The 18,457-nt window shown below is 45.7% G+C and overlaps 3 protein-coding genes across 7 annotated transcripts; 1 reads left to right on the forward strand and 2 right to left on the reverse strand.

The window, feature by feature from the left end:
* Positions 1–491: 491 nt before the first annotated feature.
* On the reverse strand, positions 492–9,157 carry LOC149348019 (uncharacterized). Of its 3 annotated transcripts, XR_016292709.1 has the most exons (5): positions 8,603–9,157; positions 6,883–6,972; positions 3,567–4,285; positions 885–1,853; positions 492–804 (listed from the first exon to the last, which is right to left on the reverse strand). XR_016292709.1 is itself a non-coding variant. In XM_089587863.1 (4 exons), the coding sequence occupies exons 1-3, from the start codon at positions 8,977–8,979 to the stop codon at positions 3,568–3,570; spliced, it is 1,185 nt and encodes a 394-aa protein (XP_089443989.1). In that variant the 5' UTR covers positions 8,980–9,157; the 3' UTR covers positions 492–1,853; position 3,567. The 3 variants fall into 3 exon arrangements, 2 of the variants coding, with proteins under 2 accessions (XP_089443989.1, XP_089443990.1); XM_089587863.1 differs by having other exon boundaries at positions 492–1,853; XM_089587864.1 differs by lacking the exon at positions 6,883–6,972 and having other exon boundaries at positions 492–1,853.
* Dhfr (dihydrofolate reductase) lies at positions 8,413–12,852 on the forward strand. The gene is made up of 3 exons (XM_089587868.1): positions 8,413–9,914; positions 10,356–10,467; positions 12,331–12,852. The coding sequence occupies exons 1-3, from the start codon at positions 9,691–9,693 to the stop codon at positions 12,565–12,567; spliced, it is 573 nt and encodes a 190-aa protein (XP_089443994.1). The 5' UTR covers positions 8,413–9,690; the 3' UTR covers positions 12,568–12,852.
* Positions 12,853–13,952: 1,100 nt separating this feature from the next.
* LOC149348021 (protein-lysine N-methyltransferase EEF2KMT) lies at positions 13,953–18,389 on the reverse strand. 3 transcript variants are annotated; one of them, XM_089587866.1, is made up of 8 exons: positions 18,187–18,389; positions 17,907–18,044; positions 17,717–17,827; positions 17,559–17,636; positions 16,995–17,050; positions 16,682–16,914; positions 14,809–14,943; positions 13,953–14,081 (listed from the first exon to the last, which is right to left on the reverse strand). In XM_089587866.1, the coding sequence occupies exons 1-8, from the start codon at positions 18,262–18,264 to the stop codon at positions 13,972–13,974; spliced, it is 939 nt and encodes a 312-aa protein (XP_089443992.1). In that variant the 5' UTR covers positions 18,265–18,389; the 3' UTR covers positions 13,953–13,971. The 3 variants fall into 3 exon arrangements, with proteins under 3 accessions (XP_089443992.1, XP_089443991.1, XP_089443993.1); XM_089587865.1 differs by having other exon boundaries at positions 13,953–14,084; XM_089587867.1 differs by lacking the exon at positions 14,809–14,943.
* Between the last annotated feature and the right edge of the window lie 68 nt (positions 18,390–18,457).

An 18,457-nucleotide genomic window follows, 5' to 3' on the forward strand; every position in this document is an offset into this window, starting at 1 on the left:
GATTAAATTTCACACGCACCACCCTGAAACTGCTTTTCCCTGCACTAAGTAATGTATTAATACTCTGGGTACAATAGTGAACTTTCACGCAGTGATGCTGCAAACCTTTTCAGCTAATGCAATTTGTTCAAGTACGCAACACTGAGCCATGCTACAGCGGGAAAACTTCCAGGAGACAATTCACCTGCTCCAGCTCGCATCAAAGTATCACTGCTATACTAAAACCACTCAACTGTAGTAGACAAATTTCCATAACGATTGTGTTCCAGTTTTGATGCTAATTATGCATGCAGCATTCGCCCTTGTACCAAAGAGTAATGGTCTCGAAGTCACTGCTTTCGCTTCGTAAAAGGCATTTGGCATGATGAACACCACCTCTCCGCACAACTGGTGACAACGCCAGACTTTTAAACATCCTTCAGTTGGAGGAATTCCCAAGCCAATGCTGCAAAGAGGCTATGGTAAAAAAACACAAGAACAGCTCACTTCTGATAGGTACCTTTATTATACCAAGAACAACTTGCACAACCTATGCCCGCTGCCACACATGCAGTTCAATGTAAGCCATGGTGCACAAGACAGGCATGAACATACGTCTGTTGTCTGGGAACAAAGACATCTTGCTTATCTTGAACGCGTTGCTGAAAAGAAATGTGTGAATAAAGGAAACAAACCAATAACCAGGCGTGTCCCCCACTGCGGACGCCTGCACGAACAACTGCACACCAGCAGGCACGCAACTGCAGCAGCGCTCCACAGCAGGCACGAGCCAATACCACCGCACCGCACCACGGCACGCCCGGCCTGTGGCGAGACTCTGTCAAGTTCACATTCAAGCGCAATCGGTGCACAGCACCCCCGTCCCGTGAGAGCCCGTTACTTACGCCGGTTGGACAGCAACCTGCAGCTGCTCCGTCCGCACCAGCGCCCGCATGCTGCCACCTCTGCCAGCCGCAAACTGGAACACTGCCAGCCGTCGAAAACGCCAGATGGACTGCGCTTCCCCTAGACTGCTACAATTCCGGCACTCAAACGGGGGGAATTGGGCCAAACATAAAGCTTTGGTGGCCAGATTGACAACCTTTACTCTTCATGTAGCTAGGTCTGATACTCGTCAAAACCCCCAACCTCTAGTGCTACTGATGGCTGACAAGAGAAACTGAACCATTACCCACTCTCCTGACGTGTTCCTCCAGTTTTAAATTGGCGAAGCCAACAGACTGCTAGATTGACACTGGTGTGTTACCTCCCAGAGAAACTCATTTTTGATGATGGCCTGTCAGCATTAATGTAATATCTTCCACTTAATATAGATTGCAATCAGCTCCAGGGCTGCCACTGACAGATTTACTCTAAGCAATGTTAAGATTAAGGTGGCTTTGTTCACAAGCATGTATGGATTGTCCAACCTATGTTTCTACAAACTGCCGAGTTTCATTACACGCTGCACGTGTGCTGTCTGTGATGACCCCCTTGCATTATCCAAACCCAATGTTTGCCCAGACTATACGAAACAATCTCGACTGCATTCGCCCAATTTCGTCTGTAGCCTACGCCTCAGTACAATGCACGAGTCTACAACTTGTCCGCCCCTTCAAATATCCTTTTCCTCGTCAAAATAATCTTGCTGCTGTCAAAACTAACTAGCGTGATGCTAGATCTGAAGAATAGGGGGAGGGGTATGCAGAGGAGAAAAAGAGTGGGAGGGGAAAAAAAAATGCGCGCGCACGACGTGACGCCCGACCGCTCATCTCCGCTCGAGCTCTCCCCACAGGCTGCAACCAGTCACGGCAGCAGCAGCAACGCAGCGTATGAGCAAGCACCGCCTTACCAACATCCTCACAGCTCAGCGCCTGCGGGCATGACAGGGGGCACAACCACAGAAAAGGTCAGGTGAAAAACGTTCTTCCACCAAGAGTACCCATGTGCCCAGTGAAGTTAATCCCCATTTGCATCCTGAACACTGATCTCGCACATCCGACACGAGCACCACTTATAAGGATTCAAAGCTGCAAACATATGCAGTGCTATCCTTTCAACAACCCTGTACAGTAACAGTATTAAGGGGGGACACTGGTCTTGAAAAAAAAATTTTTATTAATGAAGTCACAGTTACAAATTCTTCAGGGCATATGTATTTTTGTGTGCTGATTCTAAATATGTCATTTAATTTCATGTAAAACAATTCCTTGAGCACATATGCACTTTTTATGCTAGTATTTTGCGGAGAGTTTTGAAGAAAGTTTGCTGCGGGAAACTCGCTGAAATGTATGCCACTGGGTTCTCTTGACACCAAGGAATACAATAAGGGTGAAGTTGTCTTCCTGCCTATCATAGAACTTAAGTTATGGAGTTTTGAAGTTGTCGCTTCAGAAATGAGAAGGAAAATGTGTATTCCTGTGTGTGAAGTGGCAGCTTCAGTACCCTATTACTCAAGTTCTATGATAGGCAGGAAGACAACTTCACCCTTATTGTATTCCTTGGTGTCAAGAGAACCCAATGGCATACATTTCAGCGAGTTTCCCGCAGCAAACTTTCTTCAAAACTCTCCGCAAAATACTAGCATAAAAAGTGCATATGTGCTCAAGGAATTGTTTTACATGAAATTAAATGACATATCTAAAATCAGTGCACAAGAATACATGTGCCCTGAAAATTTCATAACTATGACTAAATTAATAAAATTTTCTTTTCAAGACCAGTGTCCCCCCTTAAGCAAAACATACACATGTGACAGTGCTGTGGCAACAATTGCTTATGTGGTCAAACTTTCAAACAGACCATAGTCAAGAGATGCAAAGTTTGTGACACAGTGACACACTTCAGCGCTAGCAGAGCATTGCTGGCAAGAAAAAAAAAAAGAATTCAGCAAGTTGGGAGCAATTCGGCAACGACAAGCATTTGCTTTGTGCCAACCTGCACCTAACAAGATGCACCATTTTATGATGCAACAAAGTTTGAAAAAGGTGTGCTGAATGCATCTATGGAGAATAACAGTCCAGTGCGACAAACAGTTGCAACGTGGAAATGAAATTTCAAGCACAATGTGCAGCAATGCATGAATGTATTTGAAGCACATTAATGGTGGACCTGAACTGAAACTTGAGAGGAACAAGAAAATGAACAAGAGATACATTACAGGCAAGATAAGATGAGACACAAAGCAAGCTAAGCAAATTTGTGAGCGTCTTTTTTTGCTTCTGCATGTCAAAGCTCCAGCTTCTAAAGGAGCTGAAATTGAACAATTAAACAATTTGGTTTGGTTTATGGGGTTTAACGTCCCAAAGCGAGTCCATTGAAAATGAAGAAAAATATTCAGGTTCAAATGCACAGAAAGCCTTTTTAAAGACGCCAAACAAACAATGGGGCTTATGAAGGCCTGCTAACAAGTAGAAAATGTGACATGGCCTTGTACAAACCTAGGTAGCAAGTGTTAAGGTGGCACATCACCTACACAGTGCACAACCAAAGGATATGAAAAAGATGAAACGTAATGGGAATAATGATGTTCCAAAAACACCCTGCATGGGCATGACACTAAACACACAACGAGGACTCTCACGTGCCTCAGTTGGAGTCCTGCGACTTGGACCGTGAACGGTCCCGGCTTCCAGACTTCTCCCGGGCTGCCCTGTCAGATTCCGCCGGAACAGGGCTGCTGCTCCTCCTTGGACTGCGTGACCGTGAACTCTCTCGGTCCTGCCTGTCTCGAGGGCTGCGCGACATGCTCCGCATGCGGGAGTCCCCGTTCACCGAGGGACTGTGGCTCCTATCTCGCTGCTCACTTTCCTTGCGGCTTCGGCTGCGACTTCGGTGAGACTTGCTCCGGCTCCTCTCCTCAGACTTCGACCGGCTGCGGTGCTTGCTCCGGCTGCGCTCCTTCGACTCTGACCCACTGCGCCGCTTGCTCCGGCTGCGCTCCTTGGACTTGGATCGGCTGCGGTGCTTGCTTCTGCTAGGCTCTTTTGACTTGGAACGGCTGCGGTGCTTGCTCCTGCTGCGTTCCTTGGATGGACTTCGGTGTCTGCTTCGGCTCCGTTCCTTTGATTTCGATCGGCTGTGGTGCCTTGATCGACTCCGACCCCGCGACTTTGAGCGGCTATGCCCTCTGGACTTGGACCGGCTTCGTTTAGACTCACGGCGCCTCGAGCGGCTTCTGCTTCGGTCCTTGGACTTGCTTCGGCTCTTGCGGCGGCTTCGACTGCGACTCTTGCGCCTGCTTCTGCTACGGCTTCTCCGAGACTTGCTATGGGAACGGCGGCGGTCCCTGGATCGGCTTCGAGATCTAGGAGATAGGGCAGACAAAACACAAGGACAAGGTTTCAACATCTCTCTTTTTTTTTTGCGAGACACTGTGGGCTACAAAAGGAAGCATCAAAGCACACATGTACTTGAGAGCTCACATGCTATCCTGAAAAAATTTAAGCGGCGAAACGAAAGACGGGCAAGCACATGATCATCAGCAACACTAGTAGAGTAAGCTTACAACAGACATTGCCTCTATGACGCACCAACTAGCCTCTACTCTTGCCTTGTTAACTGCCAAGTCTTCCTCTGAAACCCACTACTGTATGCAAAAGCAGGTCAAGCATATGCATTAAATATTTCATAATACTAACACTGTAATCGAAAATACTACACAAGATTACGTTCAACACGCTTTTAACAGGCAACACAAACGTGAAATATAAGTCACCACAACGATGTGCCAAGCAGAGCTTTTACAGTGTGGATGGCAATATGCAGGTTAGACAAACATGAAAATTTTGACCACGCTAATACTGGTCTGCTAACATGGTGACCACTGTGACATCAACACAAGTCCATTCAAAACATAACGCATGCCAAAGACATAAACACACTGCCCCAAGCTTACATCAATACTGCCACTGGCCAGGATGCCAAGAAAAGGTGAAATATGGCGTGTAGCAACCGACATCCCAAAACTGCACACGGACTATGAGGGCCACCGTAGCAGAGGTCTCCGGATTAATATAAACCATATTGGGCTCTCTTAACATGCACTGACACCTCGCAACGCACAGGTATGTTTGCATTTCACCTCCACTAAAAAGCAGCCACCATGGTTGGAATATGATTACACATCCTAGGGCTCAGCAGCCGAATGCCACAACCACAGAGCAGGTGGGGTACCCCATTCGGGAAAGCTGCATGCATGCCGCTTAGCTCACCTCAAGGCCACGAGCGATTTGGTTAAGTTGTAAAGCGCATTGCTGAGATAAGCCCAGGGCCGGAATGAGAAAACAAGTGCCTTCATTTGAAAGTTGCACCTGTGCCACACGTGCACAAAAAATTAACTTTGTCAGAGCTGTTATTTCTGGAGTTGTTACAAAACGTCGACTTGAAGTCACCACATGCATGTCACAATGATGACACCCACAAGCAAGTCAATTTTATCCGATTACAAACAGCACTGTTATCGGTTGACAAGTTCAAAAGAAAGTGACCGGACTGTTACCGCTTTGTATTTGACAATATCCTCAGGTACAGTGAGTGACTTTCACACCTGTATTGTTCTACAGCGCTCTTTTTAGCTTTCCACATTTTTTTTTCTTTTCTTCAACTAGCTCTCCTCTCCAGTTCGCTGCTTAGGCGCGCACCGCCGCAGATGAACCATGCTACATTTCTCAGCTCTGGCCATAATTTCCCATTCTTCCGCTCTTGCCACACCCTTCCTCCTCGTTCCACGGTAACCACCCTCCTGTTAGCTCTCCTATGCTCCTGTAAATACCCTTCTCCTTCCATGGTAGCCAACCTTCAAATGGTTCTCACGGCGACGCGCGCGCCCGCCGGTTACGCTGACTACTCCAACGATGCAAAATCCAGGAACATGCACTTAACAGCTATCGCTATAAAAGTAGCTGTAAGAATGCATATGAGCACATAGGCCGAGTATGCCAGAAGCGCCTGCAAAAATGATTCCATTTGTATAAAAAATGTTGTAAAGGGGCCTCATCCAACTGAGTCAAGAATAAACCATTTGCTACCTGACAGAAAGTACGCATTTTTAAGGCAAATGAGTTACAGCGAACTCGGCAAGTTGAGGATGGCACTAATGCCATTAAATTTGTGCTTGTGGCAGCGCACAAATTCCATGGAAACTTAAGACAATAAGCACTTAATGTCATTAAATATGGCAGTGTGGCAAAGCTATTAGTGCTTGTCCAGTTTCCTTTTTTCTACCTCTATGTCTTGTCAAACTTTGAGACTTTTTGAAACATGAGCCACCTTGCACCCCTACAAGTTCTCTTTTACTGTCACATACAAGCAGCAGAGACCAGTCTACAGCGTAAAATCAAATGCACGTTACATACATAGCCTCCACTGCCACCCAATCATACAAAGGTTCAGATTTCGAACTACTGCTGAACTGGATGGCATGTGAATGCAGTTACTTGACATTTCATGCAATTCAAACCTTCTATCAAACTAAGTGGGGCTTAATAATATATGGAAATAAGCTGGTTTATCTTATGACGTTTTATTTTAGTATGCTGCAAGTGCTTTGTAGCAAAGGCAATGTTTGGCTCTGGCATTTGGTTGCATTTTTCTGATTACCGCCTTGTACGATTATGCACATATTTTGGGAAAGTTGCCCACCAGTGTCCATACAAGATAGTACATGATTCTTTTTGTGCAGTTTGTTAACATAAGGCAGCAACAATGCCATTAACCGGGCCAAACATGGCGAGACTGTCCATCGTAGCCTTGGAAGCGAACTTGTTAAAATGGAGCTTAGAAGAAGTGCTGTTGAGAATGCAACGACAACTGGCACGCACGTGTAATGGCACCGGAGTGCCATTAAAGTTAATGGGCATTGAAAACGCCATGCAACAACGGTACGAGGTGACTGTCACCCACCTTCGGGACCGGGACCTAGACCGATGCCGGCGAGACCGAGAACGGCTCCTAGATCGGAGGCGTGACCTAGACCTTGACCTCCTGCGGCTCCTGTGCCGTAAATTAGGTTTAAAGGTTGCCAGTCAGAAATGACAGCATTCCAAAGAATGGAAGTTACCAAGCGGTAACATTTTCAGTAATATTAAAAATTGATCAACACCACAAAATAAATAAATTAATTAAATATCCCTCGTGCCCCTTGGTTTCAGTGGCTGTTGGCTTCTCTCATATATTTATAACGAGCCCCTCATTCCCCTTTCCTTCTCTGCTTAATTGCTTAGCAAGGGCCTCAGTTCTGGCAGCCTTGACGCCATAGGAAGCATAAGGGGGTTCTCACACAGCTTCCATCCTCGCCGTTAGATGACGTTCTACGTCACATCAGCGGTAACTCAGGACGTACCACGTCCACCGCTTAAGAACGTGGGTGGCGCTAGTGAACACTCCCAAGGTTAGGTTATTTGTAAACATAAATACCCCCGAAAGCAGAAGATTTGACAGCCGTCGCCGTAGCTCAGCGGTAGAGCACCGGACGCGTAATTCGGAGGTCGTGGGTTCGGATCCCACCGGCAGCATGTGGTTGTTTTTTCTCCAGCTTTTCTAATAAATCAGCTTTAAGCGGTAACATTTTCAGTAATATTAAAAATTGATCAACACCACAAAATAAATAAATTAATTAAATATCCCTTGTGCCCCTTGGTTTCAGTGGCTGTAGGCTTCTCTCATACAAGTTAGCTATGGAGGGTTTAGTTACTAAATCTGAGTTCTTAACCGAGACAGTTTGTCACTAAAAAAGTGCTCTGATGCTTCTCTTTTACAGCACCAAGCGTAAAGCTCTCAATCGTTAAAGTTGAGGCCTGACAAAGAAACACTATGTTTGATCTTATGCAATGCATGGCTGCTTTTTAACCTTCCGCTGCTGTATATAGTGAGCTTAGGCCTCACTTAATTTAACGTAAGAGCAATTAAATTTTTGCATCAAACTGATCATTCCACTCATCCACTATGCAGCTTACAATCACCTAACTTCTGCAAGAACGCCGTTTGCAGGAAGTAGGCATTTTACAGTCACACAAATGTAATCAAGTACTGCTTCTTTCCACATACTATTCAGAGTAGAAACTCACTGTCTATATTCCTTCTCTCCCAATAAACTGGCTTTTGTAAAACCTTGAAAATGTGTAACACACTTTCTTTTTACAAATAATTTGAATGATGGTGCACATGTGACAGTATGACTTTTTTTTTTTTTTTTTCTCTCCGCGCACTCCTTTTGTGCACCAAAAGATAGCAGAATACACTTTTAGCAACTCAGGCACTCTTCACTGCGCTCACGCACACACGGATGACGTTACACACTACCTACGCAGATGTGTAGCCATGTACTGTTACTTATTTAGATTACACATGACAGTGCCATAAGCAAGTCCTCCCTTCCGACTTCTTTTCCTGCAATGAAAGCAACTTCTGACGAAAAGGGAAGTAAACAGGCTACGGACACTAGTGCCCTCATGTGCATCGCTGCGGCGCTACCAGTCGTAATGCGCGCGGGTGATCTCGGAGGCCATGCCTAATCACGCCGCGCACTTCATGGCCTCGTAACTGCGACCCACAAAGCTCTCGCTTTTGCAACGCCAAACACGATTACATGAAGTTAGATAAATGCACAATCACGAGTACGTACCTGGATCTGCGTCGGCTGCGGCTCCGTGACCGTGAGCGGCTACGGCGACTCGAGCCGCCGTATCGGGAGGACGACTGGCGGTACGGGTCGCTAGGCCTACCGTAGCGCGCCATTTGGACGCGAAGCTCCCGACCATCCATGATGTAGCCGTCTAGGGCATCCATGGCGTCCTCGCAGTCACGCTTGTCATAAAAGCGCACGAAGGCGAAGCCGCGGCTCTCCCTCGTGTACGGGTGGCGAGGTATGTAGACGTCCCCCACATCGCCGTACCGCTCGAACACACGCTTCAGGTCCTCCGGCGTGGTGCGGTACGTCAGGTTGTCGACCTTCAGGGAGGTCATCCCGTCAATCGTCGGCGGAGCCCGGCCGTAGCTCATGACGACGTAACAGTGCGCGGCTAGCCGCGTATCTCACGATAAAGGGACCTAGCGCAGTTGAAAAACAGGCACACAAACTACACCACGCAGTCCACCTCCAAGACGCAGATTCTAGAACAAATCGACAAAACTGCAGTCAAGCGCGCGAAACGCACGAGACCGGCCGTTGCTATGAAACGTTACAATTGTTAGTTTCGTACCCGCTAACAACCAAAAATATTTCTGGCAGTCTGAACGGTGAATACAAAGTCTTGAAGCGTAAAAATATTGTTAAATATTCTGTAAGATTTAAGATTTATTTCAATTATTTTGTTCATACAGCATAAATAGCCTTGAAGAGCCCAGCCAGTGGCTCACCACCAGCGATCAATGCGATAAAACTTTCCTCATTATGTCGGAGTGCTCTTGCGAAGCGATATAAAAGGAGCGAAGTTAATTCGCTGTTTTTTGGCCGCCAAACTTTCGCGCTTTTAGTGCCCTTTATTAGGGTGACCCCCTGTAGCGCTCACAGTGTGCTTTCCCGCCATTCTGAGCTGGCAGTTTAAACGCGCCAACTTTATCGCGGATGCCGAAAGCTGTCGCGCTGCGATAACGGCTCCCGACTATATAAGCACGTTGTTATCTGAGCACGTCATTCGAACCGGCTGTGCGCACACCGCACACACGTGTCTTCGGAGCCCCTTTAGCCCGTCAGTGTGCTTTTGTTCAACCATGTGCCCCGGCGCCAAGAGAGTGGTGTCGTGTTTCGCCATCGCGGCGATGTGTCGCAACCGAGGGATCGGCTTCAAGAACGCACTCCCATGGCGCCTCAAGAAGGAGATGGCCTACTTCACGCGAATCACCAGCCAAGCGGCCGAAGGAAAGCAGAACGCCGTCGTCATGGGCCGGAATACTTGGGAGTCGATACCGCCCAAGTACCGACCGCTCAGCGACAGGTAGCGCCGAATTCAATGTCCGTGTCAGAAATGGCAGTTACTGTCGCTGTTCCTACACGACCCGCATTCCAGGACAGTAGTTTCAAGAACATGAATGGATATAGATTTATGGCTATTTATATTTTCCATAAATTAAAGTCGCAAATCCTACTCTCCCCAGTCAGTTTTACTATTCCCACTCTGAAGGTGTTCTTCAGCACTAAAACTTGCAAGCGCCGATTTTGTAATGTTCGGGTGTTCAGTTTGTACAGACTCCAAGATGAGCACTGAAAGTCTCTATCCATTTAGTCTTAACCCCTTCCATATGCTTGCAGTAGGTGAATCCGACACAACAAATCATCGTCTCCAGTTGCAGGTGGTTATGTGATGTCCAGTAGAGGTTTTCATGAATCCAAATCTGCTGGATGAACTTTTCATAATGTCACCCTATTTTTTTGACAGGATAAATGTTGTGGTGAGCAAGACGTTGAAAGAGGTTCCTGAAGGACACCATGTGGCTACCAGCTTTACAGCTGCCTTGGAACTTCTGCAGACACTGGTTGATGCAGGGAAGGCAAGTGTCATTCTGAATTTCTACCTTCTGTCTACCTTTTGCTTTCCACAATTCGACATCTCCATGCCTTGCTCTTGAGTACCTTGAGACCTACAGCCATGAATTACGCATTGCAGGCCAGCATTAAATAGGTCTTTGGCTAGCACGTTGAAATTCTTAAAATATAAGTGCAAAGCAGAGGAGAAGGCAAGCAACTATGAACCACCAGTGCTTACAAATGTAATTCCCCATTGTCTCATCTGTGCCGTCCCAGTGTATCAGTGACATGCCATTACAAAAAAAGCTAAGCTTCGGTTGTTATTCGGTTGAAGTTTGGTGAACTAACATGCTTAGGTTTCTGAGAAAAAATGCCAAGATCTAGCTCTTTCACAGCACTGCTGCTGGGAAGTCACCTTGTTCTTGTCCCTGTAATGGAACATGTGCCAACATTATTTGTTTCTGTGTCTGGAACACACCACTCTGTTCCAGTGTTCTCCAAGTTCACAGATGACTGAACATCAGCTGACCTCTGTCAGCATAGGATGATGCGTTGCTGGTACTGAACAGCAGTACTGCCTACTTGGTTTCGTGGCTTCGTGGTAGAGCACCCGCTTCGGCTTCGGGAGGTGGTGGGTTCGACTCCCGCCGCCGGCCGGGTTTCTCAAAATGGGTACAAGCTATGGCCCAGCCTGGTGCTCGGCTTCCTAGGGCTGCATAGCGTGGGAAAGGAGGCTGCGCCTTCAAATCCCGTCACTGTGGGCAGAGAGTCACAGGTACAGCTCTACTGCCTACTAGTGATGCAAAACTATCGATGGTACTATTGATAGTTGAGCCACTATCGAACTATGGATGGTAAAAAAAAAACTATCGATACTACTTGCCATATACAGTAGTAATTATTCTATAAAATTGATCTCGCGTAGCCACTGCATCCTAAACTTGGTTTCCTGAGTGTGTGGTATATGAAGGTGATGGTATGAGTAACTGACAGGACTTGCCCATTTTCGCAGCCTACGCGTCACCGAGCTCTGCAGACGTTCCCTATGTAAAGTTACTGGATTGTGTTAGTGTGCGAATGTCCGAGTTGCGAAGCATGTGCGCAAATAGCATTTCTGCAGCGGTTAAGTTAACAAGACGACGTCTGTAGTGCACGATGGTGTCATGTTAGTCAGCACAAGTTGTGCTGTTGGTTCTTTCATCGGATGCAGTTCCAGCTATTTTTCCGAACTGTCCCAGTGCACGTCAAAAAACCACAGCTGGTCAAAATTTATCCGGAGACCTCCACTACGGCATCTCTCATAGCTTGAGTCTCTTTGGGACGTTAAGTTATGATCATAAAGCCGTGCAACCAATCGGGTACCGCGAATGTTTTGGGTATATCGCTGGCCAACAAATGTATAATATAATTAGTGTTACTATCGATAGTCTTGCTATTGATAGCAATGCCATCGATAGCATTGCCATCGATAGTAGCACTATTGATAGTTTTTTACACTATCAGTAGTTTCAAAAAACCTAGCGATACTATCAATAGTCAATTTCCTGATAGTTCTGCATCACTAGTGCCTACAGTAGCAGGTGTATCATGTGTATACATTTAAAGGGCAATGAAAACATGTCGCAGCATATTTTGTAACCAGGATGGAGCAGACCAGCTGTTTTCAGTTCTAGTATATGCGTCTTTTTCGAGGTCTGCCAAAAGTATAGCGGTGACCCTAACTTCGCATCACAAGTTTAAGCCATTTTGGCTTAAAACTACAGCACACAGGTGCAGTCGGTAGTTTAACTGAGAATGAAGAAATTGAATTTTGTCCAGTCTGCAACCTGTAAGCATGGAAGCTGGTTGACCATTGAAACCTTGACCATTTGTTTGCCCCTTCTCAGGTTGACAAGGTCTTTCTAGTTGGAGGAGCCCGGGTGTACCATGAGGCTCTTGAAAGTGGCCACTGCACGCGCATTTACCTCACAGAGATCGATGCGGACTTTGAGTGCGATGTGTTCTTCCCAGAGTTCGACACCAGTGCGTTTTGCCCCGTCAAAGAGGAAGGCGTCCCCCAAGAACCCCAGGAGGAAAACGGCATCACTTACCGCTTCCGGGTTTACGAACGCGTGCAGAACTGAAAGCTCGCTCTTAATGTGCTGCACAAAACTGCAGCTCCTTTAAAACAGTGTGCCATCAGAAGTGGCACGCACTATTGTTGTAATTTTTTTTTTTTGCCAGGCAACAAACACTGCTCGGCCATTTTCATTCATGACTCTCTCATTTGAGGGCATTTCTTACTTATGAGCAAGGCATTAAATGTTTCTCGACTCTTATAGCAAGCGGTTATATGCAGCAGTATTTAAGCTGCTTACCCACACCTGTATTCAACATTTATTCATATGCAATAAAATGTTACGAACAAACCTTGGCATTATTTCTTGGAATTTCTCAGCTGCGTTATGCAAGAAACTTGCGAAGCATTTGTTTTTATGGGCAAACTTTCTAAGCGTCTGCATGAGTCTCACTTTATACCACAACTACTGAGTAATGTGATGCTTTTGAAAAGTATGGCCCTATAGTATGGCATGGAAGTCTTCAAACTATGTGCCTGTCATTGCATTACATCATCTCTGCACAAACATAGTGGTCACTTAGCAGTGCTGTCAAATAGAAAGCTTTTATTAATTTCTCCTATAGAAACAGCAGCATTAATCACACGACAGGCAGTATTCATGTCTGTCATGGGCCATAAGGAGTATAGAGGTCAAGGACTAACGTTGAGTGTTGACCACCTGAGGTTCTTTAAATGGACATTAAAGAGAATTTAACTTTCTGCTAAATGTTGTAGAGTAGGCTGCAAGGCTCCCTCATATCTGACCTTCCATCCGAGCTCCAGCATGTTATTCAAACATGCTCATGACGACGAACATGCTCATGAGGCCCATGCGACGAAAACAAGACCCCTTGTTGAAACGTTGCCTAACTATTGAGGCTCCTCCCTCGACCACTGTTCACTCTGATTACTGTTTACAGCGGTTATGTGTAATATCTCGCGTCACTAGTTGACATCCCAAGACTCCTTTTTTTTTTGCTCATTGCACTCAGCATAGTGGGATTGTTTTCAGCAATACATTTCTTCAAAGTGTTTTTGTCATGAGAAACAAGTTGCAGCACAGTTCTGGTTCTGCTTCTCAATCTGAAGCAATGCCACAGTGTTGATAACCATGTCAAGGACTGCTTTAAAAGTATTGAAAATACAGATAACCTATCCAAACATTGTTTTCTGAACAAAAAAAAAATTTAAAACTCGTGCACAATGCACTGAAAACAGCCCTGAGATCCTGGACTTATCGAAGCAAGTGAGTGATACTTAAACTCACCTTTAGTGTAATGAAACCTTGGTGCGCAAGCATACTTGTGGTTCAGCTCTCATGAAACAGATAAGCCTGCATGCCTTGGCACTGAATCTACAACCTTCGGCTCATCAGCAGAGCACCCTTGACTTTCTGTTATCGCCAGCTGATAAGCTTCCATTCTTTTATTCACCTTCTCTGTGCTACAATCTTTTCTATTTCAATTGGGGATGAGCGATCATAGAAGAAAATCTTATCCTGTGGTGGTGCACAAGGCTCATGGTGTAGAGATGCCTTGTCTGCTGAAACAGCAAAGAGAAATACAGGAGTGTTTTTTCTATCAAAAGCTCCTTAAAAAGAGCATTCATAGGTAAAGAAGTTCCTTCAAGAACACTGCTGTGATCACGTTAGTGAACGGCTGTCTACCATCCAGCATTGCCTGATTACAGGCAATTACAGGTGGAGGCTAACAAAGAGGGTTCAGCTTAAGTTGAGAACAACGCAGCGAGCTATGGAAAGGAAAATGATAGGTGTAACGTTAAGAAATCGAAAGCGGGCGGAGTGGGTGAGGGAACAAACGCGGGTTAATGACATCTTAGTTGAAATCAAGAGGAAGAAATGGGCTTGGGCAGGGCATGTAATGCGAAGGCAAGATAACCGCTGGTCCTTAAGGGTAACGGAGTGGATTCCAAGAGAAAGCAAACGTAGCAGGGGACGGCAGAAAGTTAGGTGGGCGGATGAGATTAAGAAGTTTGCGGGGATACAGTGGCGGCAACTGAAAAAGGACAGGGTTAGCTGGAGAGACATGGGAGAGGCCTTTGCCCTGCAGTGGGTGTAGTCAGGCTGATGATGATGATGATTACAGGCGGCAGCCAAGAAGCACTATGTCGGGCAATGACATGGCATTTTATGATTAATTTCGCAACTTGGCCTCCGTTGCCAGAGAATATCAGTAGAAAGCTATTCCAACTTTAGCTAAGACAGCTGCCAAATCCAACAACTGCACCATGTGAAAACGTAGCTCACCTAAGCTGCTGAGGAATAGCGCACGAGTTTCGGGATTACGGACTGTTGACGCGATGTACGCTGTTCCACCTTCAGCCAGCAGAGCACGAAGAGTGCCGACAAGAAGTGGAATGACTGCAGGGTCGAACACCAGGTCTGAAAGGTAGGCGAGTTGCAGGAGAAAAATTAAGTTCTATCTTTTACTATACAGGGTAACATAAGGGGATTTGTGCAGAATAATGGATGACCTTTATTGGGTTTCTAACATGCCAAAACAATACTGTGGGCTGTGGACATGAGGTTCCAAGCTAATTCAACTGATTTAAAGCAAGCAAATACACTGCTGCCGACCTATGCAATGTAAACGAAGCTGAAAAACCTTCTTCAAAACCTTTCCCCATATTTTATGATCATGTTAAGCTTACATCATTAGATCTTAAACTAGCTAACAGTGCCACAGCGATATAAATAGTGCTTTTAAATATTGGTGTTTAAATTGTACCAATGCAGATTATTCTAAGAAAACCGCAGTCTGACAGTTCACACGTATATCATCACAGTTAACCTGACAAACCGTTAGGTAACAGAGACATTCTATTCAACAGGTTTTAGATCACATTTAAAGGGGCCCAGAAACACAATCTTAGTTAACTATTTTGCCTGTTGATTGCATACAGTGAGTTATAATGGTGCTATTAGCGTCGGTAATACCGCGCATATTCCATTTTTTAATATTTTAATGTCCTCTCAAAAACAACTTCATGGCTCTTATGGTGTCGCCACACAGTGGCGGGTTTTTAGCAGCGGATATGACATCACCTGGCGCGAGCTTGATGATCGGACACACAGTAAATATACTGCAAATTGTGTGAATAAATAGACACATTTTGCACCTGTCTGCGTTTTATATTAGATCAACAAAAACAACTTGCTTGTCTTAGATAAAAGCCCTGCGAAGCAAGTAAAATAAAAATACACCACCAGGGGCGCTCTGGCATGGAAACGACGCTGCCAGTCTCAGCAAAAACGAGTTACAGGGAGCAGGCAACCATGGAGTACAAACTTCCGCGACGTGCTCTGGCTGGCTGTTTTGATTGGTTGCGCCAGGTGCCGTCATTGGGAGAGCGAAATAGGAGTGGGAAGCCCCGCCAAAATCGAGTTGAGGGCAGCGTTTTGTTTGCTTGTATCTTGAAATTTATCCACTGAATAACTCCCGTTCCTGTGCATCGATTCCTGTAATTCTTTTTAAGTCAGCATCAGTGTGACATAAAGAACCCACCTGAAGTATAGCCGGTATCCCCCCAAGCAGTGTTTCGCAGCCCCTTTAAGATGTGTTCTTCCACTGAGCAACCGAAGAGAGGCACAATATGAGATGATCTGGAATATTAACTCTGGTTTGGCGCCTCTAATATCTGACATCTGGATACACCTTCACGTGAAGTGGTAAACATTTCAAGTAGAATGGAGGAAATTTCAGCTACATATTGTTCTGAAGGCTCTGAACTAAAGATATAACCTGTGAACCAATGGCAGTTACAGCTATACTCTGTTTCACACTTAGCATGCAATGCTGTGAAAGCTAGGCAAGTAGTGTACCCATGAAAACATATCACCCTGCCACATAGCACTTGTACTTGAAGCATAGGTCAGGGTTTTCAAGAAAACATGGTAAAATGCAAACTGAAGTGCAGGACTTGAGCTTTGCCGTGATGAAAGACGCTTGTCAGTACTTTGGACACATACCAAACTACTTTCCGGGCACGGACATAGCCAGCACGAAGAGGCAAGCAAGCTTAGGCAGCGTTGCACGCTATGTACAGTATAGGGAAGTGTAGGAAACAAACAGCACTAAAAAAGCATGCCTGACAAACAAGAGTGAAGAACTTTAGCATACCAGCTCCAAGAATGATGTCAGTGGTACAGTTCTCCTTGTAGTCTGTGTGGTCACCCCAAGAAAGCATGTGAACCGTTATGTTGGACCCTGTGACATCATTCCGCCCAAGGTTCTCTTCCACGGACTGAAGTACAGCGCAGTGGCCATCAGTGAACGTGTAGGACAGAGGACTGCAAGTCTTGCAGACGACTATGCCGGTTAATCCAACACCACAGCCCAGTTCTAAAATGTGCCTGCACAGAAATTAGCGAGTACAGTTAGCAAGCCCTCCCCCCACTGATAAAGCGGATTGAAAAGAAGTTTTTCAGCTCACTTTCCACTTAGGAGATGCCTGTTTTCGAGACACCATTCTGACAGGAACTTCGATGCCTGCAAGCCAACGGTTAACAACAGTATATTTAACACGAAATTAAAAAAAAATAGTGGACAGAAACACTTGAGAACGGAGTCTTTGGAGGAGAAATTCTAGAGGCCCGTGTACTGTGCGATGTCAGTGCACGTTAAAGAACCCTAGGTGGTCGAAATTTCCGGAGCCCTCCACTACGGCGTCTCTCATAGCCTTAGTCGCTTTGGGACATTAAATCCCATAAACCAAACTAAACCAAACCAGTGAATAAGCATGGGAGCACTGATCGATGCTGTGGTCTGCACGTTATTCATTTGTGTTAAACGTTTACTGGCTATGAATGGTCGGCTTCAAAGCCACTGTTTAGTCTTCCGTTGTATAAAGTGTAAATGAAAAATCCCGCGAATAGAGGTAAGTCCCAACAATGCCGTAGCACATTATTTTTGCGCAATAACGTCATTTTAGCTAATAGGAAACCTTTTATGTGATGCCTAGACTATGGCGAGTGTAATACGATGAAAGAATACTCACTTGCCATGTTCGGAGCCCAGTTGTTCCACCCAGTACCACAGCGGTATGTTCTTTTAACGTAACTGCCGTGCGGTCATCCTAAAGAGTGATAAAATTCAAAACGTGGTTTCGCGTGAAAGAAAAAACCAGGTCAATATAACAAGCAAAGTAAAACTTACAATTGTGTATGTTACGAAACCGGGGAGATCATCACCACTGTTCCTGTAGCCCAGCTGCTCAGCGAAGTGAACATAAATGCTGTCAGCAACATCAACGTTATGTGCGTCAAGCTAGAAAAAAGGCAACACAGAAACCGGTTACAGTCGCGAGCAACCAGCTTTTTCGTAGCTGCGTAGAACTGCACCGTACCTTATCGATGACGCACTTAAGGAAATGTTTGACATAAGATGCTCTCGGCGGGAATGTTCTAGCGACTGGGTGTTGTACGGTACAGGCGACCAGTTGCTCCTGGAATTCCTCGACAAAACACTCGCCCGGCAGCGTGTCCTGCACGTAAAAGCTAACATAAGAACTTTTTATCATGCCAGCAAGTGCCATTCACTCGCAAGTGCCGCCGCCCACAAACGCTGCCAAGCTTATTTCTAAATTTTTGCTCTAGATTTGATTCTCGTAGCGGTGAAAGACTTACCAGCAAGTTCTTCAACTCGGCTATGGGAACAGAGGCCAAGAACCGCTTCGAAAGCTGCTTTAAAGTTTCGTCTAGCATGCTTTTAGTATGATCTTACTACTGCCTTTTCCTCATCAGTGAAGACGGGGAGACGAGGGTGGGCGTCAAAGTTCAGTTTCCCACGCAATCCGGCGAAATCAACAAACGCACGTGTTCATCAGTCATGTGACTGATATGAACAAGTCGAGCCCGCAAAAAGCCGACTCAAGCATGGTCAGATCCAAGTCAATCC

Source organism: Amblyomma mixtum, chromosome 4, assembly GCF_055824585.1.
Source record: "Amblyomma mixtum isolate Tamu chromosome 4, ASM5582458v1, whole genome shotgun sequence".
In the NCBI taxonomy this organism is placed as follows: domain Eukaryota; kingdom Metazoa; phylum Arthropoda; class Arachnida; order Ixodida; family Ixodidae; genus Amblyomma; species Amblyomma mixtum.